Here is a 27,454-nt window from a genome sequence, read left to right on the forward strand (position 1 = left end):
TAATAACAATAGGCAAATGTTGTTCACAGTTATTTTGGTGAATATTGCTTAACACTGTCTGTTTTATCTTTAATTGCCTAACTGTGGCCTCTACTCTCACCAACACTTTGAAAAAAGATCAAATTAATATTGAACAGAAGTGAGTTCAGCTTAGTGATGCGATCCAGTTTGTCATGTTAAATTAATTGCCCAACTCTGCTTTAGATGGTCTCTAGAAACCTTGTTGCATAGATTTAAAGGACTGTGCAGTTTGGCTGGTTTGTTTAAAATGATGTAGCCACCAGTGGAAAATATGTATCGTCCATTATAACCAAAGGTTGACATTGTTTGAACATAGTGCCCATCACAAGTAAACACCAGAATCTGAAATGAAATAACTAAACTAGAAATTTGAAATTTGTACTTAAGCTGAACAAAATAAACCAAAGGCATCAGCAAAACATTTATTGAGGCAAAGATACATAGATACGCAGTTTGATGATTAAATGCCAATGACCCATCAAATCACAACAGGATCGCAGCAGTGATAGGAGTTAGGATGGGACTCCCCCAGAGATGAAGATGGAGGCTTGGATGGAGCTCCGAGGGAAAGCGGTGAGACAAAGGTTACACAAATGAGAGTCTGACAGGCAGGATGACAGAAGAGCAATGAGATTTAAAGTATATGGAATGGGAGCTGATTGGCTCACACAAGGTGGGCAAGAAAATGACTGGAATATAGTAATGAAGTCAGCAAGGAAAGAAAGGCTTGAGAGCTATCAGTCCATAAAGAGAGATAAGAAGAGAGCCTATAATAAGGCTAAGAGGTAATTGGAGGCCGGGAGAGGCTATTATACAAAGTTTAGAGAACAAAGTTTTTGTAAAGACGAACAGAAATGAGAATAAAAATGGTTTGTTACCACCACCAGCTCGATGTCATGGCTTACCTGGACTGTTTTGAGGTAAAAAGATGACATCAGAGTCAAAACTGATGTACGCCAAATAGCTTGATGATGACCAGCAGCTCAGTTATTAAATATTGGATGAGGAAATCTGGTTGCAGAAATAGCAGCACCTATTCCAAAAGTGTGACCTCAGCATAATTTAGGGGCTAATACCCCACCTGAGAAGCAGTTTTTAAAAAACACTAAGAATTTAAACACTGAGTGACTGACAAGAGTTGAAAAGAAAGGAAAAGATGTAAGTAAGGAAGTAGCTGCTGATTGAACTCTGATGAAGCTACAGAGCAAAGTGGAGTCGCCCCCGCCAAAAAATAAGACCAGTCATACCGTGGCAGGGAGAAACACCTCTGAGAAAAATAAGTCATATGACATTAGCTGCAGCTCAACGTTAAAGACAGACTGACATAATGTGGTGAGGAAAAGTTACTGAGAAGGATACAGATTGAAACTGATTGCAAAAAGGCTTGAGGAAGACTTGAAGATGTCAGGAGAGACAAGACAAAGCCTCGAATAAAAGCCTGAGGGCCATCAGAGGCAAGGAGAGTTAAACCAGAAGTGGTGATAATCCTCACAAGGCCATCAGAAGGACAGATCTATTACAGAGACTGGAAACTGATGGAGGTCAAATAACAAAGTGTTTGTGAATAAGAGCAGAAGTGTGAATCAAGACGAAAATGACTTTGAGGTTTACAAAAAGGTTTGACAGCTGTTGAATGCCAGGAGAGAAACATTTTGGACTTTTAACTGTTTCTTAAAGTGTTACAGGATGAACTTCTCTTATAGCTGTTCATGCTTTAGCAAAGTAATTAAGTAAAAGATAAACAACTAAATGACAGAGAAGTTCTCTTTATTTACTATCTACTATAAAACATTACAATGAGCCTACAGTAAGAAAAAGTATCTGATGACCCATCATAGAGGAAGGAGATCCTAGCAGTGACAGGAGTTTGAACAAGATCCCCAAAAAGTGAATAAGATCAATCTTACCGTTTCAATGAAGTCTGACTGTATAGAATATAAAACACATGAATGATTAACAGCAATATTTCCAGAGACACAGAATATATGCATAACACCAACTGAACTGAATGACGGTGAGACGAGGGAACTGAAGCAAGTGTCCAGAAGCAAAACAGAACAGAGGACAAGGCTTGAGGGTGGATACACATGGATACAGGAGTATGATGGAATTGAATCGGATACATAATCTGCTGTTTATCAGCATTACAAACAAACAAAGCAAACTTTGTGAGCTATAATGACTAAAAGTCCCTTTTATGTTGCATTTTGAATAGAAAAGGACATAAAATTCAAGATGCTGAGCAATGAGGACACATTTTATTCCAAAAACAACTCTTATACAATTCAACTCAAGAGGAAAAGTGGCATTATTGAATAATCCCAAGAAAATGTGCAGACATTGTGAAGTAATGTATGAGATCGAGAGAATACCTATGAGCTGTATTAAGGATTTTACGTTTGAGTGAAAATAGCCTGCATTATCAAGCAGAGAATGATTAAGAAGAGAATCAGCAAACAGGTGAAGAACAGAGGGGACATTTATTTAGCAGAGACCCTCAAAGACCCCGTGGGCCCAGTTTGAACACCACATTTAAACAAAAAGATAGAAAAATGGGGAGACCTTCCCTTGGAAATGTGCTTTTTCCAAACAACAAGTTTACTTAGAAGCTAGAAAGTTACAAGCTGCTCATCAGAATCTGAATCAAAAATATATTTTAACCATTCAGTCATTTCTTCAGCTGTCAGTAACAATAATTTTACTGAGTTTGCTGTGTCCCATTCAGTTGCGTTTGCAGTAGCATCCCACTGACAGTCCGACAAGGACCAGAGCTCCCAGTATTGTCCCAGCTATTATATATGGGATGGAGTTGACTGTAGAACTGGGTTGAGGTGGGGTCGGGGGTTGGGTAAAGAAAGGAAAGGAGAATCATTTATACCAGGCAAATTAAAAACACCAAAACACTCACAATGAACTTAATTTGTGAAGTAATATTGTGATTGAACTTCAGTGACTCGTTTTCCAGGAAGTATCTGACAACACTCACCTTGTACATCAATGTTAAACTCCTTGGTGACAGTCCCTACTGTGTTGCTCACAGTGCAGATATACTGTCCTTCATGCTCAAAGCCGACAGATTTAATAGTGAGAACGAACAAACAGTAATGTCGACCTTTTATCATTTAGGATTTAAACACAATTACTATTATTATTTTTTAATATTCACAAACAAAGTTTACTTCTATTCTGGCTTTCCACAAACTTCTGAGGGAAACATTTTACTGGTAAACAGCTAAATCCTCCACTATGTTCATCAGCTTGTGTCAGTCAGCAGTTTGTTGATGATGCTATTTAGAGCCTGTTCATTAACAGTGATGAGCGCTATGAGGAAGAATCAAAACACTATTTCTTTACTGTTTCGATTCTTCCTCAAAGCGCTCACAAGGACACAAAACCAAACCAGTGACATGAATCATGCTCAAAATGTCAAACTCTGAGAAACAGATCAAAGAACGTCTTTATTTCTCTCAGACTCACAGTGAACTATAGCAGGGAGTTTTTCTGATGTCACCACTGGAGGGCGCTGTGGTCCAGCTGGTCCCAGCTCCAGCTTGGTTTCACACCAGTACTGGGCTCCATCATCTTCTCTACTGGGAGTGATGTTCAGAGTAAAGGTCTCATTCACTGGTTTCTTCTGTTCACTGTTGGACTGTAGGTGACCCAGTGCTGTGTTTCCTCTGTAGAAGGTCACAGTGAGGCTCTGAACAGGAGCTACGTTCTGTAAGCTACACTGCAGGGTGTACTGCTGATTCTCAAACATCATCCCAGTGTGGTTTACAAAGCTGATGGAGACACTTTCTGGAGGCTCTGAGGAGACAGGGAAAGAAAGAGTAACACAGGTAGATGTTAGTCAGTAACCTCTGAGCTCACGAATCCGTCTGTGTATTTACACAAAGAGGTCAAATTTTGTCTGATTGTAAACAGCCTTGAAAGTTAAATGTAGCTACCAGGGGCATCATAGTGGAGGCAAAAGTGATGCTCAGATAAAGACACCCAAGGAGCCAAAGGAAGGAGGCAGCCGCAGGTCTCTCTCTTAAGGATGTAACACAAGATGAGCTCATGCAGTGGCAATTAAACGTTATTAAAACAGCAAATCGCTTTTATCGGTGTGGTTGGTTTTACGGTTGATGTAAAAAATTCCATTCGTTTCTAAACAGAGGAGAGTTCGGCTTTTTTCATTATATATATAACACACAAAAAACGAAGACGTCATTTTTTCATTGTAGAAAATCAGCGCAGTTAGAAGTAAACTGTGTGTCGGAAACATTAATAGATCAGTTCGCCCGCTTGTTTAAAATATTATGAGTAAGCCACAGGACCACAGGCAATAATCTCGGAGTGGGCAAAAAGACGTGACAGAGGCGGATGGAAGTGAAGAGAGCGTGGAAAATAAAGGTTTTCTACCACAGAGAAGAGCTTTTGCGTAAGCGGTGAAAATGGTTTTCGGGCCTATTTCAAACATTAAAGGGGAGAATCGGGCCATGACGTCAGAAACTCTGGAAGCCCGTTCTTTGTGGGCGTTACGTATTTTCAGTCAGCCAATAGGGAACGTTGTTGTGGGCGGGGCCGGTTTCAACAATGAAAGGCAAGAGAACCAGGCCGTGACGTCACAGTCAACTCAAGTCCATAAATAGCAGGTGAACCCCGCACTGGACCAGCACGTTTCTTACTTATAGTCACGAGCGATTCACTGGAAGAGATTTTGTTCTGCTACCCTCAGTCATATCTGAATGTCTGATTCATTGTAACACCGTAGCTTAACTGTCAAAACTGAGCGATCACAAACCAAAACCAGAATTAGTGTGCACTCTGCCAAAGAGTACACTGGGCGACCTGCAGGTCGAGGAGGAAGAAAATAAAGTCCTGGAAGAGCAGAAAGTGATGAAGGACACAAAAGAAATGCAGGAAAAAGTGGACGAGCAGACAGAAGAATTAGCCGAGGCTAAGACAGAGACAAAAGACACGGCAACCCCAGATTCCTCCTCAAAGTTGTGTGTCGACAAAGTTGAGAAGACCATGGTAGAGGACGCAAAGAAACAAACTGAACAGGACAAAGAAATGTTAGAAGAAGTGCAGTTTGTATTCAAAGATGAGACCAACCAGGCTGAAATATCAGCACTGGAAAAGACACTGAAGCTGCAGAAAAAGGTGCGCGTCAGCTGGGTTATTCAGTTGGTGGTTTTACTGGCCAAAGAAAAAGTCTCCTCCAAATACAAGATCTTCACAGAGCGCCTCACTCCTGACTGCATCAGCCATCGTCTGATTGAGAAAATCTGGCCTGAAGTTGAGGAGAAACACTTGAATTTATCCCACGACAGCATTTTTAATGTGGGCAAGGCCATCCTCAAGGATCTTTGCGAAACACACAAGTGCAAAGAAAACCTTTTGATTTTTAATCTGAGGGAACAGCTTGACAATATTACCGTCTCAATCTTCATCAAACACCTGTTGGCATTACCAGCAAGAGTACTGAGTGTCTCTAAAGACAGGCAAGAGTACAAGGAAGTTGTAAAGAATGTGACCAAAGATCTGGTAATGCACGCCATGAGCGAAGGAAATGAGACGATGACAATGAATCCAGTAGCATCAGAGTTTATTGTAGAGAGGCTTTTCCAGAAGATCTGGAACAAAATTTTGTCAAAAAAGTACAAAATGTCCTTGGAGAACATTGAACTACTCGCCCTGACAGTATACAATGAACTCCATGACAGGTGGGACTCTCCAATACTCTTAATGTGGTCAAGAAACCCAGAGATGGATGAAGCAATCGTCAGCAGCTTCAAAAAACATGCAAAACTGAGGAGCCAAAATGTCATCGTTAGGGCTTTCTCATGTGCACGCTAAAATCTAACTGACACGTGCATGTGATTATGCAAGAAAACTCTTAAATTGGCTTCAAATATTCATTTCAATTGGGCTTTCTAAATTTAATTTTAAAACCAGAGTGGTTAAAAATAACTACTCTTCTTCTCCCAACTTCCTTCCCTCATCACCAACTGGCCGAGGCAGATGGCCACCCCATCCCAGAGCCTGGGTCTGCCGGAGGTTTCTCTCTTTTAAAAGTGAGTTTTTCCTTCCCACTGTCGCCAAGTGCTTGCTCTAGGGGGTTGGAGTCTTTGTGCATTATTGTAGAACAACCTTACAATATAAAGCACCATGAGGGAAGTGTTGTTGGGATTTGGTGCTGTTTCTTAACTCAAAATGTCCAATTACAACAGGACATTTTGAATTTAAAAAAACAGCACCAACCACAAATAAAAAAAATAATAAAATAAAAAAAAAAAAAAAACTTTGAATCTGTGCTTTGTTTCATTTACTGTTTAAGAAGTTCGTTCTTCCTGCAACTTTTAAACACAACAAACAACAAATAGCTGAGCTGTTGGATTTACTAAGTGCAGCCAAGCATACAAACAAGCAGTCCTCACACACATTTGAGAAAAACTGAGACCTTTGAATCTTTATAGCTTACTGAATATTTACTCTTTACTCTGTCTGTATTTGTCCACTTTTTTCTTTTTCTATTTGTATTATTTTCATTTGAAAGACATTCAAAGCTATTTGGAGACATGCAGAGTTCCTTAAAGCCGAACCAAATATAATTAACACGAGTTGTTTAACTGAGGTAATCACTCTTTCCCCCACAGTCCTACGATTTTTCCCTTTTTCTGTAAAGCAATGTAAATACATTTTTAATACTTTTAATACTTTTTAATATTCATACAGGAATAAACTACAAACAAAACACAGTCACAAATATAGGCCATAAATATACAGACACCATATTTACATACACATTTAGTACAAATACAATGTTTAAAAGGAGTCTGATTCTTCATGTGATAAATATTTGGCTTCGATGTCCAGGAATTTTCCACTGTGAGATTAATGGTGTTGAAATTCTCCCAATTCTTTCACCTTTGGGCTGAAGGAAGGACATATAAAGGACGTATAAATGCTCAATCAACAATCACTTTAATTCATACACTTCTTATTATTCCATACAAACACTTTTGAGCATTAACCATCCGGAGGGGAGATGAGCGCAGGAGGGTGTCCGCCTGATCTCCATGTGTCTGAGCATTTCTCGCATTCTTATAGCTTCAGCCCCCCTCCAAAGTCATAAAACCTAAACATCCACATTCTTTCTCTCTCTCAGTGAGCCTAAGTTCTGACCTTAGCTTCCTGTGCAGTCTGTTCTGTTCTTTTCAAATCAGACAAATAAGGCCATGATTCTCTGAAAACAGTATTTCTTATAACGCAGCAGTATCATGCATCATAAAACAATATCATTCATTCACAATAAGTCAGCAGTCTAATGTAGTACAAATCCGTCTAATAAATTTAATAGTTATCCCCTTCTTCTAAGTCAGGAGAATAATGCAACCTAAAACTACATAATGATTTCACAATCTTTAATTAGGGGTATAACGTGGCATAAGATGATATAATAATCTCACAATGGAAAGTGTACATTGTGTTACACCCCTGAAAACAGGGGGAAAAGAATCACGAGAGTGATTATTACTTGCGTCTCTCATGCAGTAGTTTATTGCAGTCAAAATGAACAGAAACATTTCACATTCTGTACTGCTTAATGTCATATGGTGGAAGAAAACACCAAATAATAAACCGAAATACTAAAGTGCTTACTATACATATACTGGAGCAGCTTTCCTGACAAAATCGCTGACAATAGCGGCGTTTTTAGCTCCTGCCGTTATCTTACTGGCCATTACACAGTACAAAACCGAGGCTCAAAGCTGCCACGTATATGTGCACAAAACTGTAAAATAATGCTTCTAAAGCTTACAAAACAATGAAGGATTACCTCTTCAATATCTTAACAGTATACAAATTTTGTTGGCACGCATGCTCAGTGTTTAGTAGCAGTAACTTAATCCAGTGCTAATCACAGTGAGACTGATTTCATGGACATTCATATAAACCTTCTTGTCTGGTAGGTGGGATGGCAGACTCAGTCACTGCTGACAATAATTTTATCCTAATTTAACCTGTTAGATTGTTTAGAAAAGATGATCCAGTGAAATAGCCTTTGAAAAAGGATCTCTTCACACGTAAACAACAACTATTTAATCCAGATTTGACAATTAAAGCCTCTCATTTCCCCTTTAATTTAATGACTGATATGTTGAAATGGTTTGACACACAGTGAAATGATTTAATGCACAGCAGAAAGTGCATATTCAAATTCATCTCCACATTAAGATGAGTAATGCCTTGAGACATTATATCTGTGGCTCAATCAGACAAAGGACAGAGTGCTACAAAACACAGCCACGTGATGTAGATTAAAACTTTCTCTAGATTAAAACGGTCTCTTTCTAGTCGTCCTGTGGATGTCAAGTGCACGTCAGGAGTAGAAGTTCTCAGCCAGCTTCCTCATTCTTTTATTGCAGTGTGCTGATGGGGAGGATGGAGGGTGGTCTGCAATCTTTGCTGCAGTGGCAGACATGCAAAATCCAACATCATCTTCAGGTTTGCTCTGTGTTGGCCACTTTCAGCTCATCTTTGTCAGGGTTTGGATGAAAGACTTTACAATTTATAACTTTCCTTCTCTCACCCCAACCGGTCGCAGCAGGTGGCCGCCCTCCTGAGCCTGGTTCTGCTGGAGGTTTCTTCCTGTTAAAAGGGAGTTTTTCCTTCCCACTGTCGCCAAAGTGCTTGCTCATAGGGGGTCATATGATTGTTGGATTTTTCTCTGTATCTATTATTGTACGATCTACTGTACAATATAAAGCACCTTGAGGCGACTGTTGTTGTGATTTGGCGCTATATAAATAAAATTGAATTGAATTGAATAATAAATAAATTTAAGTATTAGACATAGGACGTAAACTGCAACAACACAGGCAGCTATAATTAAAGCTTACATGGGCTCTTTTACAAAATCAGGAGGATGTGTGCTCATCTTCCAGCACCACACAGCACAGAGGATGCAAATATCAGTCAGATGAAGCAGGGCAGCACGGAGGCGAAAAGAGCGAGGGCAGTGAGACGAGAAGAGATGAGTACCAGGTTCCAGATGAAGTAGATGACTGATGAGGTTATGTTTTGGTTTTCTTTGGCAGGCAGGAAGGAGCGCAGCGAGCGATGGTAGACCGTCACAGTGAAGGCGATAGCCGAGGCCGAGCCGACGGCTTTTAGAACTGACGGAGAACCAGAGGCAGCTTCAGAACAAGCAAAGAACATAAAAAAAGTAAAGAGTAAATGATCTAAATATCCTAGTGTAATGATTGTGTGCTGTATCAATGAATAAAAATATCACCTGTAAACATAATTACCTGGCACATAGGTGTGGAAACTGACTTGAATTATCTATGGAGATTAACAGTAATTAAATAAAGAGCTAAATTTGTGCTGGGCTAAGATATTTAGATCATTTTCTCTTTCCTTATCTTAGTAAAATGATCAGGGAAGCTGCTGCAATTTTGCCTGACCACATTTTTATGACAGCTATAGTTACCTGTTCTTTCATAATATATCATAATATAGTGTGTTTCATGGGCAAATGTTGCTCACAGTTATTTTGGTGAATATCGTTTAACACTGTCTGTTTTATCTTTAATTGCCTAACTGTGACCTCTACTCTCACCAACACTTTGAAAAAAGATCAAATTAATATTGAACAGAACTGAGTTCAGCTTAATGATGCGATCCAGTTTGTCATGTTAAATTAATTGCCCAACTCTGCTTTAGATGCTCTCTAGAAACCTTGTTGCATAGATTTAAAGGACTGTGCAGTTTTGCTGGTTTGTTTAAAATGATGTAGCCACCAGTGGAGATTGGTTATAATGGACGATAAATAAAGGTTGACATTGTTTGAACATGGTGCCCATCACAAGCAAACATGAGAATCTGAAATGAAATAACTAAACTAGAAATTTGAAATTTGTACTTTGTACTTAAGCTGAACAAAATAAACCAAAGGCATCAGCAAGACATTTATTGAGGCAAAGATACACAGATACACAATTTAATGATTAAATGCCAATGACCCATCAAATCACAACAGGATCGCAGCAGTGATAGTTTGTAGTAGGAGTAACTTAATCCAGGATCTGTTGTCACTTTGATTAGCGTATATTCCACCTGGTAGTACTTTTTCTTTTTACAAGAAGATAATAGAGTTGATGATTAACCGATCTAAAGGATTCCTGGTCTGTGGAGGTGATCTGAATATACATTTATACCCAAAACTTGATATATCAAAACAAACAGGCTCCAAAGAAACAATTGGTAAAAAAGTGAAAGAGTTAATGAAGGACATGGGTTTGATTGATGTATGGAGGGAAATGTTGCCTAATGTAAGAAGATATACCCACTATTCCTCACATCACTCATCATATACTAGAATAGACTATTTCGTTGTATGTAGCAGGGACAGATCAAGAATTATCGACTCAGACACTGGAACAATAGATCTTAGCCACCATGCCCCAATGCATATTGTAGTTGACCTAGAGGGAAACAAAAGAGATACAATATGGAGATTTAACCCCGGCCTACTTAATGATGCTAATTGAAGGAAAGAAATGAGCAATGGAATCCAAATGTACATGAAAGAAAATGATAATGGAGAGGTGTCCCCACCGATACTGTGGGATGCAGCAAAGGCAGTATTAAGAGGAAAAATCATTGCAGCTGCCACAAGGAAAAAGAGACTCTACCAGGAAAAACTACAGGACTCCCAAAAACAGCTGAGCCAGCTAGAAAGCAGCCATGCACAAAACCAAAACCCGACTACACTAGAACAAATTAAAAAACTAAGAAATGAAATTAACTTAATGTACACTCAGGAAACTGAAAAAAAAGATGCTATTTTTTAGACAAAGATATTATGAAAATGGCCCTAAATTCACAAAACTGTTGGCATGGAAACTTAAGAAACATCAAGCAGACAATACAATACACAAAATAAGAGCTCCCCAGAAAAACACAATAGAAAGTAAGCAGGACAAGATCCGGTCTGTCTTTGAAACTTTTTATAAACAACTCTTTTTTAAAATGATGGATGTCAGAATTGATCAAATGGACACATTTCTTGAAAGGCTCAATTTACCTGTCATGAGTGAAGACCAGAATAAACAACTAGCCTCTGAAATAACAGTAAAGGAATTAGAAAATGCCATAACAAACCTGAAAGCTAATAAATCGCCAGGAAGTGATGGGTTCACTTCTGAATTTTATAAAGCATTCAAAGAGGATCTTATTCGTATATTGAGAAAAACATGCAATTGGGCACTTGAAAAGGCACAAATCCCACCCACCTGGAAAGAACCAATTATATCTCTCATACTGAAGGAGGCCAAGGATAAGAAAGAATGTGGGTCGTACAGGCCGATTTTCGTACTTAATGTAGATTACCGTATCTATACATCCATAATGGCAAAACGAATGGAGAGAATTCTCCCTAACCTCATACATAATGATCAAGCTGGCTTTATACATAAACGTCAAACCCAGGATAACACAAGACGCACTTTCCACATAATGAACTATATACAACAACATACGGAGCAGGCTGTGGTCCTCAGTCTTGATGCTGAAAAGGCATTTGACTCTGTTTGTTGGCAATACCTATATATAGTCCTGCATAAATTTGGTTTTAATGAGCCGGTAATAAATAATGTAAAGGCATTATATGATAACCCGACTGCAAGGCTTAGGATTATTGGTCACCTAACTCAACCCCTAACATTGGAGAGGGGAGTGAGACAAGGCTGTGCCTGGTCTCCTCTTCTCTTTGCTATATTTCTGGAGCCACTAGCCCAATATATAAGGCAAAACAGAAAAATCACAGGTATTACAATAAATGATGTGGAACATAAAATAGCATGCTATGCCGATGACGTACTCTTATTCCTAAAAACACCTGAGGAGTCTCTGCCGGAGGTAATGAACTGTCTTAAAAACATTGGCCCAATGACAGGATATAAACCAGGGGCGATTTTAGCCCATTTTGGGGGGCTGCTTCAGCACCCCCCAAAATGAATCAAAGCACCCCCAAAGATTTCTTACTTTTTTTGACAATATTTGTTGTTTGTGTGACACACTACTAAAAATATAAAAAGCATACAGTACTTAATTGAGATGGAACATTTTACAAACAAAAGTATAGATAACCCCTCCCCCCTCCCAAAATGGTTTGTTCCAGCTCGCCTCTCCCCTACTCTGGCTCTAGCGCTCTTGCTGCCAGAGCGATGGTGGCTGAGACGCAGTGGAGCGGAGGTGTAAGTGCCTGGCTTAAAACAGGACATATTAGCTCCATTTAACCTTCAGTTACTCTTTATATAGTTCGGTAGGAGGCAGGCCACGTTTCTTTTTAGCTGAAAAACATTACACCAGGTAACCTGCTGTGTTGAAAACGTGTTTCCCGACTATGTTTGCTACCCTACAATCCGTCCTGCTCTGTAGTAAAATCAGCGACATTTGACCGTCCTGTTGCTCCCATTGAAATGTATACAGCCTATTTAAAATCTAAAACTTAACATTATCCGTAGCCTGCTGTTGTTACCACTGTCCTGTTTGAAATGTAATGAGAGAAACTGGTTATTTTGTCATATGTGCATGTGCTGATATTGAACCCAAGGTAATAACTAGCTAACTGACTGGATGCCCATTAACCTTATAACTCCTGTTGTGTGTGTGTGTGTGTGTGTGTACAGAGAGGCAGCCAGGCTCATAATGGATATGAGGAAGTTTTTTCAAAAACAGGAGCCACATCCAGGTAAAAGTGTAAGATCAATAAAGGATAATGTTGGATCAGTGTTTCAATATTTATATCTTTTATTAGATGTTCATGTGTGTTGTGTATTTTGGGTTATAACAGGACCCGTAGCGGTCATGCACCAGGTGCATTATGGGAAATGCTTTTGTTGTTGTTGATCGGACTATGCGCTGGAAGTTATGCCGCAATCAATAAATACTTGAAGTTACGTCGTGGTCGAGAATCATTGTTATACTAGTAACACGCCGTGAAGATATAACAAAAAGTGGCGACGAGGACGACTGGACCGGCGCTGCAGTCCGCGACAATACGGAGTTTTGCACTGTTTTTTTTTTCCTGCCGATGCCTCGAGCTGACCCGGTGTTAGACGGCGCAGGTGTGAGGATGAGACACCCGGTGTGCGGCGGTGGACGCCGATTTTTTCAGCGATACGGGGAGGAGTGAACAGCGGAAAGGACGACGAAGGAAAACTCCGTGAGTGACGCAGAAAAAAAGACGTTACGAAAAGGAACAGTTGTGAGGGGAAGAGTGCCATTCAACCAGGAGCTGAGTAATGGCTGGAGTTATTGGCTCTATCGGTCCCTTCGACGAAAGCACGGAGCAATGGAGCTCATATACGGAGCGTTTTGGATATTTCGTTGCGGCTAATGACATACAGGATGATAAATTGGTGCCCATTTTTTTGAGTGTGATAGGCCCAAAGACTTTTAACCTGCTAAGGAGCCTGCTGCAGCCAGCAAAGCTAGGCGATAAAAGTTTCACAGAGATTGTGGACACACTGACCAAACATTTTTCGCCCAAGCCCCTCGTGATTGCTGAACGGTTCAGGTTTCACAAGCGAAACCAAGAAGAGGGTGAGTCTGTCACAATGTTCGTTGCATCGTTACGCAAATTAGCTGAACACTGTGAGTTTAAAGATGTTTTAAATGACACATTAAGAGACAGACTCGTGTGTGGTTTAAGAAATGAAGCTGCACAGAAGAAATTACTCACGGAAAGTGACTTGACTCTTGAGAAGGCAATTAATATCAGTGTGACCATGGAAATGGCGTCGAAAGAAGTCCATGCTCTGCATGCTACAGACAGAGTGCACAAACTTGACAGTGGTAAAGCAAATGCACAAGGACCATGTTTCCGCTGTGGCAAGTTAGGACACCTTGCTAGTGATTGCTGGTGCAAGGAAATGGATTGCAACAACTGTGGAAAAAAAGGCCATGTAGCACGGGCATGCAGGAACAAAAAGAGCAAGGATAAGGGCTCAAAGGCTGGAAATAAAAGAGGCACTGCAAAATTCAAAAAGGAAAGACATGTTCGCACAGTTAAGCTTCATGAGGACAGAGCAAGTGATTCCTCAGATGAAGAAGTGTTGTCTGCAATAAATACTGTGCGAATACTGAATGTGGATGAAACCTCAGACGGCTTTTGGGTCAAGCCCAAACTGGAAGGACATGTTGTAAAAATGCAGATTGACACAGGTTCAAAAGCATCATTAGTGTCATATAATGTCTACAGGAAGTGTCTGAAGCACCTTCCACTCAAACCCTCCGACACAGTATTTAAAGGATATACTGGACATCGAGTGCCTATGAAAGGAATGACAGAGGTGACTGTTCAATGCAATGACCAAACTGCTAAGCTGCCTGTGTATGTTACGCAGAGGAACTGCCCTGCTATAATGGGACGTGTGTGGCTCAAAGCAATCAGACTCAACTGGCAAGAAGTGAGAAAGCTGTCGCATGGTTCCTCTCAGCTGCAGGCCATACTGGGAAAGCACAAAGAGGTTTTTCGTGAGGAACTGGGCAGCATGAAAAAAATTACAGTGAAGCTGCATCTCAAACCTGACAGCAAACCAGTCTTTATGAAGGCTAGACCTGTGCCGTACGCCATTCGGCCCAAGGTGGAGTCTAACTTAGACGCATTGGTTAAGGATGGTGTTCTGGAGCCGGTTACAACCAGCGAGTGGGCCACGCCTATCGTCCCAGTTCCTAAAAAGGACGGAGGAATCCGGATCTGCGGAGACTTCAAGGTATCCGTGAATCCTGTATTAACTGCAGAGCAGTATCCCCTCCCTCTGATTGATGACTTATTTGCTGGTCTGAGTGGGGGACAAAAGTTCAGCAAAATAGATCTCAACCAGGCTTACCTGCAAATGCACGTTGAAGAGCAGTCACGTGAAATGTTGACTATCAACACACATAAGGGACTTTTCAGATACTGCAGGTTGCCTTTTGGCATCACATCAGCTCCAGCATTGTTTCAGCGAGCGATTGATCAAATCCTGAGCGGATTACCTGGTGTGCAGTGTTACTTGGATGATATCCTGTGTACAGGAGCAGATGATGAAGAACATCTGCGCAACCTGGATGCGACCCTTCAGAGACTGAAGGAATACGGATTGAGAGTCCGTAAGGAGAAATGTGACTTTTTCCAGTCATCTGTGGAATATCTAGGGCACGTGATTGATGCAAATGGGCTACACACTGCACCTTCGAAGATCACAGCAATTATGGATGCACCCCCACCACAAAATGTCAGCCAGTTAAAGTCTTTCTTAGGACTGTTGAACTACTATGGACGGTTCATACCCAACTTGGCATCACTCCTGAAACCACTGCATAACCTGCTACGCAAGGAGGAAGCATGGAAGTGGACAGCAAGCTGTCAAGAGGCCTTTCAAAAGGCAAAGGATTCACTGACTGCATCTGAGGTGCTAACCCACTTCAATCCTAAGTTCCCAATTCAGCTTGCCTGTGATGCTTCTCCCTATGGGGTAGGGGCAGTGATTTCCCACATTCTCCCAAACGGCGAAGAAAGGCCAATTGCATTCGCATCAAGGACATTAAACACGGCAGAGACAAACTATGCTCAGCTGGAACGAGAGGCTCTGAGCATTGTATTTGGTGTTCGGTAATTTCACCAGTACTTGTACGGTAGGAAGTTTACACTGTTAACTGACCATAGACCTCTCACAACCATCCTGGGACCCTACACGGGAATTCCATCTCTTGCTGCTTCTCGTCTCCAGAGGTGGGCGTTGATTTTGTCAGGACATTCTTATGACATCAAGTATCGCAAATCGGAGTCTCATTGCAATGCAGATGGGCTGTCCAGGTTACCTCTCCCTGTTAGAAAACCCGTCTCTGACACTGTTGAGATCCTCTACTTCAGGGAGGTAGAGACAGCACCTGTTTCGGCTGTGCAGGTGAAAAAGGCGTCCAGAAATGACCCTGTGTTGTCAGCAGTGATGGACTGGATCATTAAGGGTCTTCCTGCAGGTGAGGGGGTAGACTTGAAGGCCTTCCTGGGAAAGCGGGCGGAGCTTTCTGTTCAGGCGGGATGTTTGCTGTGGGGGAGGAGAGTCATTATTCCCCTGTCACTTCAAACAAAACTGTTGAAGCAACTTCATGCAGGACACAGTGGAATAGTGAGAATGAAGGAAATAGCGAGAAGCTATTTTTGGTGGCCAAATATGGACAAACAGATTGAGGAGATTGCTAAAAACTGTTCATCGTGTCATAAGGTCCGGAACAACCCACCACTTGCTCCTCTCCATCCCTGGGAGTTCCCACAGGAGCCATGGCATCGTGTGCACATTGACTTTGCAGGTCCATACGAGGACAAAATGTTTCTTGTAGCTGTTGATGCACACAGTAAATGGCCTGAAGTGACCATCATGAAATCAACCACCACTGAGAAGACCATAGAAGCACTAGGAGAAATGTTCAGTAGGTTTGGATCTCCTACACAGATAGTCTCTGACAATGGACCTCAACTGGTTTCACAGGAAATGGAGGCTTTCCTGCAGGCTAATGGAGTGCAGCACATTACATCAGCTCCATACCATCCTGCAACGAATGGTCTTGCAGAAAGGTTCGTTCAGACAATGAAACATGCACTGAAAACATCGCAAGGCCAAGGAACACTGCATCAGAGACTGCACAAGTTTCTGCTTAACTACCGGAACAGTCCACATGCAACCACAAGGACATCTCCTGCCAACGCAATGTTCAAGAGAGATCTGCGCACTACCTTTGATCTTTTGAAACCCTCAACTGTGAAGGGCACTGTGCAAAAACAACAAGAGAAACAAATTATGTACAGGGGCCAACAGGTCAAGGACAGAGTCTTCAGCCCCGGTGAGTCAGTGCTGGCCAGGAACTACCGAGGAGAACACAAGTGGGTTCCTGCAACTGTCATCGCACAAACTGGACCAGTTTCATATACAGTACAGGTTGCCGATGGAGTGTGGAGAAGGCACGTGGATCAGCTACTACAGACCGCACCAGTGTCTGCAGAAAGGTCTTTCGAAGATCTTAAAAATGCACTCACCGACTCATCAGTCCATCCACACATGCAAGTAGAGAACTCCACCACATCAGGAAAAGTGGTTCCCACTGTAAATGAGACTGCAAAAAAGACTGAGACATCTTCAGTGCCAGAAACAAGGGCTCCACAAGAGAGCACACAGACTGACGTTACCACAGACCGCCGATACCCCAACAGAGAGCGGCGGCCTCCTGTTCGTCTGAGTTATTAGATAGTACCTGACCCAAGTGAACGGGGCAGAATAATCCCCATGGGTCATGGGGGAGGCTGGGGTAGTCTACCCTCACTCCCAAGTTAGTAATTAAAAAGAGTTGTTGTTATAACCTTACAGTTAATAAAGGGAAGGGAAAAGGTGAAGTGTTTGTGATGCTATTACTGTCATGTTCCAGTAAAGACAGAAGTTTTTGAGTAGATCACCTGTTTATTCCGGAGTACATCCTTTGTAAGAGGGGAGGAGATGTTGTGTATTTTGGGTTATAACAGGACCCGTAGCGGTCATGCACCAGGTGCATTATGGGAAATGCTTTTGTTGTTGTTGTTCGGACTAGCTATGTGCTGGAAGTTATGCCGCAATCAATAAATACTTGAAGTTACGTCGTGGTCGAGAATCATTGTTATACTAGTAACACGCCGTGAAGATATAACAATGTGGTTTGGTTATTTGCCTTTTGGTTGAAAGTACACTGAGAGAGGACTTTTTTATTAGTGCTTCTAATAGTATTTTTTTTTTTAATCTAATTGAATACAATCTATTTGTGTATGATTGTCGGTCCAAAGAGGGAGAGAGGAAAGAGGGGAACGTGAGGAGAAAGTACAAGGTCAGGAAGAACCAGGTAAGAAAACAGACAGGGAACAGTGACAGGCACAACAGAAACTGTTAAACTGGCAAAGAAAAAAAACAACAACTAATTTTACTCATAAAATTAGTAAGTTGTGTTCTCCCTATATTAAAGCTGCTATACAGAATCTGCAAAACAAACTGGGTTGTCAGCCCTGGCACTGCATTACCATATTGACTTCAGTCACAGGAAGTCACGGTTGCCAAAAACTTTTTGAAGCTCCAGAGTGAGGCTGGTGCCATTCCAGATATGTTAACATTGTACAATCTTCTGGATAATCAGATCTTCCCCACACTGAAAACTGTTATTCAGGTTGCCCTAACAAACCCAGTTAGCAGCTGTAGCTGTGAAAGGTCTTTTAGTGTCTTGAGTCAGCTCCATACCTGGCTGAGAAGGACCATGGGTCAAAGCAGACTCCAGCACCTGGCTGTGATGTCAGTTGAGAAAGAGATGCTTCAGAGACTTGACCACCAAAATGTGATAGACAGATTTACCAACCTCAAGGTGAGGCGACATAGGTTAAAAGAAAAGAAAAACTCTGCAGAGCCATAGTAGGATCTAAAGATCTTTTCATACACTGTATACATTGTACCATAGGCCAAGGTGTCTCCATTTTTCTAATTTTTTAATAATATTTTGTACATTTCAAGGACTCTTTTATTTTTGGAGTGTATTTTTATGTATCTGTATTACATTATACATACACATTAAAAGTGAATCTCTGTCCAAAAAATGCACTCCGTTTACTTTTTACTCACTGTGAGCATCATTCATTATTCTCCCGCAGTAAGGTTAGGGTATGTTTTTTTTTTTTTATTATTCCAATCCATTCTTCTTTTGCAGCATTTAAATAACCTTTATCAGATTAGATGTTTTGTTGCAGACTTTTCAAAAAAGTGTTTTGCTTTTCTTTCACAAATGTGGGGATTACATTGTGTTAAAATGTACAAAACAGTGATGTCATGTTTTGTGACGAGGACCCAGGCACAGAGAGACTTGATGAATTTAAGAATCTTGTGATTTAATAAAGAAATTTGCAGACTTGCACAGAGAGGGTAAAATTATGATGACTGATAATGGAGATGAAGACAACAGACGATGAGGACAGGGAGGAACAGGGGTTTAAATGCACCAAGGAGACAGTCAGAGGGAACTCGGGACAACTGGAAACATTTAAGGATGCAGGGACTGACAGAGACAGGGAAGAAGTCTCATTATGACAAGTAAAGTTTACCTTGCCTCCTTGCCTGGATGGGCAGCTCTCTGGGTGCTCAGCACCCCCAAAGCTCTGGTCCTAGAATCGCCCCTGATATAAACTGAATCTAAGTCAAACTGAAGCCCTTCCCTACAATTATAGTCCATCTGAAAAGCTCAAACAAGCACATCCACTGAAATGGAACACAGACTCAATTAAATACCTGGGGGTAACACTTACTAAAGATACAAAAAGACTATTTGATAAAAATTACAACCATTTATATCAAAGAGTCAAAGAGGACCTTACAAAATGGAATCATATCCCATGTCTGAGCATAAGCTCTAGAACAGAAACCATCAAAATTAATGTTTTACCAAGATTTTTATATTTGTTTCAGACCCTCCCACTCCAGATTAATCAAAAAGATTTGATTGAACGGGATAAAACGATCTCTAGATTTATATGGTAGGGGAAACGACCCAGAATACGATACAAAACATTACAACTGCCCAAAGAGAACGGCGGCTGGGGCATACCATGTTTAAAAAAATACTATACTTCAGCAATGATCAGGGCAGTGTTGCACTGGTGTGATCCCTCATATGTAGCAGCATGGAAGGAAATTGAATGCAAAACAATAACCAATATGCATATACAGGCAGTTGTAGCAGATAAAAATCTACAGGACTACATTTCCAAAATAAGAAATCCTTGGGTAAAGGCCACACTAGGGGTTTGGAAAATGGTGGTAAAAGAAAATAAGCTGGAGAAGGATATAAAAATATTAAAATGGTGTGCATATGATTCGGAATTTACACCAAATCAAATAGACCCTAGTTTTAAAAACTGGATAGATAAAGGAATTACCTCGATATGTGGTATTGTAAAGGAAGATGAAATTATGAGTTTCCAAACTTTAAAGCAAACGTTTCATCTAGAAAACCAAGACCACTATAGATACTTACAGTTAAGAAACTTTTATACTCGAAACATTAAAAACCAAATACCCACTACAGCGAGGCCATTTATCCAACTCTTTGTAAATGCTTGTAAGTCAGAAATTAAGAAAGGTGTAATCTCACAAATATACAAAAGTCTTCATGATCTCAGCAATTATTCAACAAAGTATATAAGAGAAAGATGAGAGAAAGAGGGAGGTCTGGTGATTACAGAAGAGGAATGGCAAAACATTTGTTCTTTTCAGTGGAAAAGTACAAAATCACATATATGGAAGGAGCTTTAAAGGCGCATTATGATGATGGAAGTTGTGAATGTTGGAGGAACTGTGGCTATGAAACAGCACACCAATATATTTTGGGATTGTAAGAATATTCAGAACTACTGGAGTGAAGTCCATAAAGTGATGCAAAACATATTTAGTACATATTTACCCTTTGATTTCAAATCCATATTTTAGGATACATACCCTCAGACATAAAGGGTATAGATAAATACTTACTTGGTGTGCTGCTAGCTGCAAGTAAAAAGACACTGACCAAAAGGTGGCTAACACAGGATCCACCAACAATAAACAGCTGCATTGATGTAACTTTTGAGATTTATAAGATGGAAAAGATTACTTTTTTAGTGAATTTTGAGTATGAGAAATTTGTAAAACACTGGGGAAAATGGCTCCGCTATGTGAGTTCTATAAGGCCAGATATCGCTGATATTCGTCATTGAAGGAATGGTTGTTTAAGTTTTTGTTTGTTTATTTTGTTTGTTTTTTATAATCACATGTACTAATGCTATGTCACCATCTGCTACTGAGTGTGTTGGCTTTTCAGTTGCCCTCTCTCTGGATGTAAATAGTTACAAACTGTATCTACCTGTACATATGTTTCTTTGTTTGTGTGTTTTGTTCTGTTTTTTTTTTCCTTTTCTTTCTCTTTTTTCATGCCTGCGTGAAGGAAAAGTACTTGAAGTGATGGCGGTCATCCAGACTACTGTACATATATGAGTCTTAGAACAAAGGAAGCCATCAAATACTGTACATTTTATTTTATGCATAACTTCAATAAACACTTAAATAAATTTAAAAAAGAAACTGATTGAAAAAAGGCTTGAGGAAGACTTGAAGATGTCAGGAGAGGCAAGACAAAGCCTTGAATAAAAGCCTGAGGGCCATCAGAGGCAAGGAGAGTTAAACCAGAAGTGGTGATAATCCTCACAAGGCCATCAGAAGGACAGATCTATTACAGAGACTGGAAGCTGATGGAGGTCAAATAACAAAGTGTTTGTGAATAAGAGCAGAAGTGTGAATAAAGATGAAAAAGACTTTGAGGTTTACAAAAAGGTTTGACAGCTGTTGAATGCCAGGAGAGAAACATTTTGGACTTTTAACTGTTTCTTAAATGTTAGAGCATGTGTAACATGGTAGACTAATGTGCCTGTATTAATTCAGCTCCATATTATTGTGTAAAGTTTCTCTGGGTTGGGAGTGGTTGTGTGTGTGTCACATTTTTGGTGAGCCAATGGCTGTAATGGGGTTGGACTAATTAGAGGCAGGTGTTATTGATTGCACTGATACACTGATCTACTTATAGCCAGCACTACAAACACTGCTGTGTCATTTTGTCTCTCTGTGCAGGCCAGGGCCTATTATATGCCACAGTCTAAGGGCAGCGGAGTTGCAGAGGCTGGAGTGACCACTGGCTATCTACTTGCAGGGTGGCGGGTCTCAGAGGACAACTGCTAACCCTGTTGAAGTCGAGACGTGGAGTGCAACTGGCATTGTGGCGTCGCTGGCTCTGGCCTTGGGACTGTGTGTTTTTACTTGATTCGCAAATGGGACACTGGACTGTTTAATCTTTTATCTTTTGAGTATTGTGTCAATAAATTATCTTTTAGAATTTTATTGACTGTCATCTTTTTGCCCACGGCTCAGACGGTTGGTCAGACCTAGAATCTTTTTGGGTGTGTTACACATGTCCTTCTCTTATGGCTGTTCATGCTTTAGCAAAGTAATTAAGTAAAAGATAAACAACTAAATGACAGAAAAGTTCTCTTTATTTACTATCTACTATAAAACATTACAATGGGTCTACAGTAAGAAAAGGTATCTGATGACCCATCATAGAGGAAGGAGATCCTAGCAGTGACAGGAGTTTGAACAGGATCCCCAAAAAGTGAATAAGATCAATCTTACCGTTTCAATGAAGTCTGACTGTATAGAATATAAAACACATAAATGATTAACAGCAAAATTTCCAGAGACACAGAATATATGCATAACACCAACTGAACTGAATGACGGTGAGACGAGGGAACTGAAGCAAGTGTCCAGAAGCAAAACAGAACAGAGGACAAGGCTTGAGGGTGGATACACATGGATACAGGAGTATGATGGAATTGAATCGGATACATAATCTGCTGTTTATCAGCATTACATTTGTGGATGAGATGAAGTGGAAACAAAGCAAAGCACCAGTGTTATTCATTTAAGAGCTTTTGAAATTTGACAATGGAACAGCACAAACAAAGCAAACTTTGTGAGCTATAATGACTAAAAGTCCCTTTTATGTTGCATCTTGAATAGAAAAGGACATAAAATTCAAGATACTGAGCAGTGAGGACAAATTTTATTCCAAGAAGAACCCTTATCTAATTCAACTCAAGAGGAAAGATGGCATTATCGAATAATCCAGAGAAAAATGTGCAGACATTGTGAACTGTCATGTATGAGATTATGAGATGTATTAAATATTTTATGTCTGAGTGAAAATAGCCTGCATTATCAAGCAGAGAATGATTAAAGACAGAATCAGCCAACAAGTGAAGAACAGAGGGGACATTTATCTAGCAGAGACCCTCAAAGACCCCGTGGGCCCAGTTTGAACACCACTGCCCATCAACTGCTAATAGAACATGAATGCCTGTGTTATGGAAAAATTCTTGTTCATCCTCACATTTTCTTTATGTGTTTAGAATCTCACTGTAGGATTTGGTATAACCTTTGTATGCTTAGATAAAGTGTGCATGTGTCAGTAAGACTTCGTCAAAACTGCTTAGCTAGGTGTAACGATGTTTCACAGTTTTGCTCAGAAGAATGAAACTCAGCGCAAGTCCAGGAGCTTCCTGGAAAAAGATAGTGGGAGTTGTTCTCTGTCCAGCCACAGCCCGTGGGACAGAAACCTGTTGTAACTAAAAGATACACAGAGTTGTGTGTGGGGCTATAAAAGAGGAGCTGAGACGTCCCAAGAGCAGAGCTGGCATGACTGTGACCTGTAATGTTTGATGTGTGTGTTAGCTCTACTGGGCGCAGTAATAAATAGCTTGACCACAGCTTTTTTCTGTTTTGCAGACTTTATTTACAAAGTTCCACGACACCTGTAACATTTAAACAAAGAGATGGAAAAATGGGGAGACCTTCCCTTGGAAATGTGCTTTTTCCAAACAACAAGTTTACTTAGAAGCTAGAAAGTTACAAGCTGCTCATCAGAATCAGAATCAAAAATATATTTTAACCATTCAGTCATTTCTTCAGCTGTCAGTAACAATAATTTTACTGAGTTTGCTGTGTCCCATTCAGTTGTGTTTGCAGTAGCATCCCACTGACAGTCCGACAAGGACCAGAGCTCCCAGTATCATCCCAGCTATTATATATGGGATGGAGTTGACTGTAGAATTGGGTTGAGGTGGGGTCGGGGGTTGGGTAAAGAAAGGAAAGGAGAATCATTTATACCAGGCAAATTAAAAACACCAAAACACTCACAATGAACTTAATTTGTGAAGTAATATTGTGATTGATCTTCAGTGACTCGTTTTCCAGGAAGTATCTGACAACACTCACCTTGTACATCAATGTTAAACTCCTTGGTGACAGTCCCTATAGGGTTGCTCACAGTGCAGATATACTGTCCTTCATGCTCAAAGCCGACAGATTTAATAGTGAGAACGCTGCCACTGTAGGAAGGACTATTTGTTGGAAGTGTCCAGGTGTATGAGGGGCTGGGGTTTCCCACAGAGGAGCAGTTCAGGTGTAGAGTGTCTCCTTCTGTGATTGTGATCACATCTGGATTTGGTGGCTCCTTTAGCTCAGGCCCATCTGTGTGATTATTGATAGAGATTAAAAATACAAAGAGAAATTTCAGCAAAATAGAGGGCTTGGTTAGCCTGTGGGACTCCGGAGGCAGCCGACAGGTATCGACAGGCCAAGCGGAATGCGGCTCGGGCAGTGGCTGAAGCAAAAACTCGGATGTGGGAGGAGTTCAGAGAGGCCATGGAAAAAGACTTTCGGACTGCCTCGAAGAGATTCTGGCAAACCGTCAGGCGTCTCAGGAGGGGAAAGCGGTGCTCTACCTGCACTGTGTATAGTGCTGGCGGAGCGCTGCTGACGTCGACTGAGAAAATTGTCAGGCGGTGGAAGGAATACTTCGAGGACCTCCTTAATCCCACTGACACGTCTTCCGAGGAGGAAGCAGAGTCTGGGGATGAGGGGAATGACCCGCCAATTTCCGGGGACGAGGTCACTGAGGCAGTTAAACAACTCCTTGGTGGCAGAGCCCCTGGTGTTGATGAGGTCCGCCCCGAGTTCCTGAAGGCTCTGGACGTTGTAGGGCTGTCCTGGTTGACACGCCTCTACAATGTTGCGTGGAGATCAGGGGCAGTACCCCTGGACTGGCAGACCGGGGTGGTGGTCCCCATCTTTAAGAAGGGAGACCGGAGGGTGTGTTCCAACTACAGGGGGATCACACTCCTCAGCCTCCCTGGGGAAGTCTATGCCAGGGTGCTGGAAAGGAGAGTTCGTCCGTTAGTCAAACCTTGGATACAGGAGGAACAATGCGGTTTTCGTCCTGGTCGCGGAACACTGGACCAGCTCTTTATCCTCTCAAGGATACTTGAGGGTGCATGGGAGTTTGCCCAACCAGTCTACATGTGTTTTGTGGACTTGGAGAAGGCATTCGACCGTGTCCCTCGGGGTGTCCTGTGGGAGGTGTTGCGGGAGTATGGGGTGTCTGGCCCATTGCTACGGGCCATTCGATCCCTATACAACCGTTGCAAGAGTTTGGTTCGCATTGCCGGCAATAAGTCGGACTCGTTCCCGGTGGGTGATGGGCTCCGCCAGGGCTGCCCTTTGTCACCGGTTCTGTTCATAATTTTTATGGACAGGATTTCTAGGCGCAGCCAAGTGGCGGAGGGCTTTCGCTTCGGTGGCCTCAGAATCTCATCTCTGCTTTTTACGGACGATGTGGTTCTGTTGGCTTCATCAGGTGAGGGCCTCCAGCTCGCACTGGAACGGTTCGCAGCCGAGTGTGAAGCAGCGGGAATGAGGATCAGCACCTCCAAATCTGAGGCCATGGTTCTCAGCCGGAAAAGGGTGGAGTGCCCACTCAGGGTCGGGGATGAGTTCCTGCCCCAAGTGGAGGAGTTCAAGTATCTCGGGGTCTTGTTCGCGAGTGATAGGAGAAGGGAGCCGGAGATCGACAGACGGATTGGTGCTGCGGCTGCAGTGATGCGGACGCTGCACCGGTCCGTCGTGGTGAAGAGGGAGCTGAGTGTAAAAGCGAAGCTCTCAATTTACCGGTCGATCTACATCCCTACCCTCACCTATGGCCACGAGCTGTGGGTAGTGACCGAAAGAACGAGATCGCGGATACAAGCGGCAAAAATGAGCTTCCTCCGAAGGGTGGCTGGCCTCTCCCTTAGAGATAGGGTGAGAAGTTCGGCCATCCGGGAGGGGCTCAGAGTAGAGCCGCTGCTCCTCCACATCGAAAGGAGCCAGTTGAGGTGGTTCGGGCATCTGACAAGGATGCCTCCTGGGTGCCTCCTGGGTGAGGTGTTCCGGGCATGTCCCACCGGGAGGAGGCCCCGGGGCAGATCCAGGACACGCTGGAGAGATTATATCTCTCGGCTGGCCTGGAAACGCCTTGGTGTTCCCCCGGATGAGCTGGAGGAGGTGGCTGGGGAGAGGGAGGTCTGGGCTTCTCTGCTTGGGCTGCTGCCCCCGCGACCCGGCCTCGGATAAAGCGGATGAAGATGGATGGATGGATGGATGGATGGAGAAACAACTTATAAATTAAAACTCATTTCTGGTGTAATATACAACAGAAGGTACTGTTGACAGTTCAGCCCGATGTACTTTATTTTCACTCTGTGCTGCTATACTCTGTTGTCAGTTTGTCCACTTCATGATGTTTAACTGCTCTACTTACTTTACAGGTTAATTATCTTAATACTCTGTATTGATTCCACATTTAAACAAATAGTAAAGCCGACCTTTTATCATTTAGGATTTAAACACAATTACTATTATTGTTTTTTAATGTTCACAAACAAAGTTTACTTCTATTCTGGCTTTCCACAAACTTCTGAGGGAAACATTTTACTGGTAAACAGCTAAATCCTCCACTATGTTCATCAGCTTGTGTCAGTCAGCAGTTTGTTGATGATGCTTTTTAGGGCCTGTTCATTAACAGTGATGAGCGCTATGAGGAAGAATCAAAACATGCTCAAAATGTCAAACTCTGAGAAACAGATCAAAGAACGTCTTTATTTCTCTCAGACTCACAGTGAACTATAGCAGGGAGTTTTTCTGATGTCACCACTGGAGGGCGCTGTGATCCAGCTGGTCCCAGCTCCAGCTTGGCTTCACACCAGTACTGGGCTCCATCACCTTCTCTACTGGGAGTGATGTTCAGAGTAAAGGTCTCATTCACTGGTTTCTTCTTTTCACTCCTGGACTGTAGGTGACCCAGTGCTGTGTTTCCTCTGTAGAAGGTCACAGTGAGGCTTTGAACAGGAGCTACGTTCTGTACGCTACACTGCAGGGTGTACTGCTGATTCTCAAACATCATCCCAGTGTGGTTTACAAAGCTGATGGAGACACTTTCTGGAGGCTCTGAGGAGACAGGGAAAGAAAGAGTAACACAGATAGATGTTAGTCAGTAACTGCTGAGAGTACGAATCCATCTAACTGTGTATTTACACAAAGAGATCAAATTCTGATTATAAATGATGCAAAATTCAGTAGAAAGTCTGATGTTCTAAAGTAAGTATACTTACGATAGATGGTTATATCCAGAATGTGAGTACATGGATCACCAGCATCATTGTTATAATAGCACATGACAAATGGGTCCCATTCAGTCAGTCTGTCAACCGTCCAGATCATCGTGGTTCCATTTTGTGTAACTTTTCCCACAGCGTGCTCCAAACCAAAAGAATCTCCACTGCAGTCCTTCTGACATACAACACATGTAACATTGGCTGGGTCACCGTACTTCACTATCAGTGCAGATGGAGTGAACACAGGAAACTCTGTGCAGCTAGGATCTGTAAACCACCCTGTAGTATACATGATATTTATTTTTCAGTGGGTAA

The 27,454-nt window shown here is 41.7% G+C and overlaps 1 protein-coding gene across 3 annotated transcripts in view; it reads right to left on the reverse strand.

Moving 5' to 3' along the window:
* Window positions 1-2,717: 2,717 nt before the first annotated feature.
* The window catches only part of LOC109200203 (hemicentin-2-like), a 48,186-nt gene continuing 23,449 nt past the window's right edge, over window positions 2,718-27,454 (reverse strand). The window contains exons 4-8 of one of the 3 annotated variants that reach the window (XM_019355696.2): window positions 27,137-27,418; window positions 26,643-26,972; window positions 24,017-24,179; window positions 3,008-3,099; window positions 2,718-2,834 (exon numbers count right to left, since the gene is read on the reverse strand). In XM_019355696.2, coding sequence (XP_019211241.1) covers window positions 2,743-2,834; window positions 3,008-3,099; window positions 24,017-24,179; window positions 26,643-26,972; window positions 27,137-27,418 — 959 coding nt within the window. In that variant the 3' untranslated portion in view covers window positions 2,718-2,742. Of the gene's footprint in view, window positions 2,835-3,007; window positions 3,100-23,458; window positions 23,752-23,924; window positions 24,180-26,642; window positions 26,973-27,136; window positions 27,419-27,454 lie in introns of those variants that run through there. The other 2 variants (XM_019355698.2, XM_019355699.2) reach the window with 2 other exon arrangements.

The sequence above is a fragment of the Oreochromis niloticus genome, unplaced genomic scaffold (assembly GCF_001858045.2).
Source record: "Oreochromis niloticus isolate F11D_XX unplaced genomic scaffold, O_niloticus_UMD_NMBU tig00002736_pilon, whole genome shotgun sequence".
NCBI classification, from domain to species: domain Eukaryota; kingdom Metazoa; phylum Chordata; class Actinopteri; order Cichliformes; family Cichlidae; genus Oreochromis; species Oreochromis niloticus.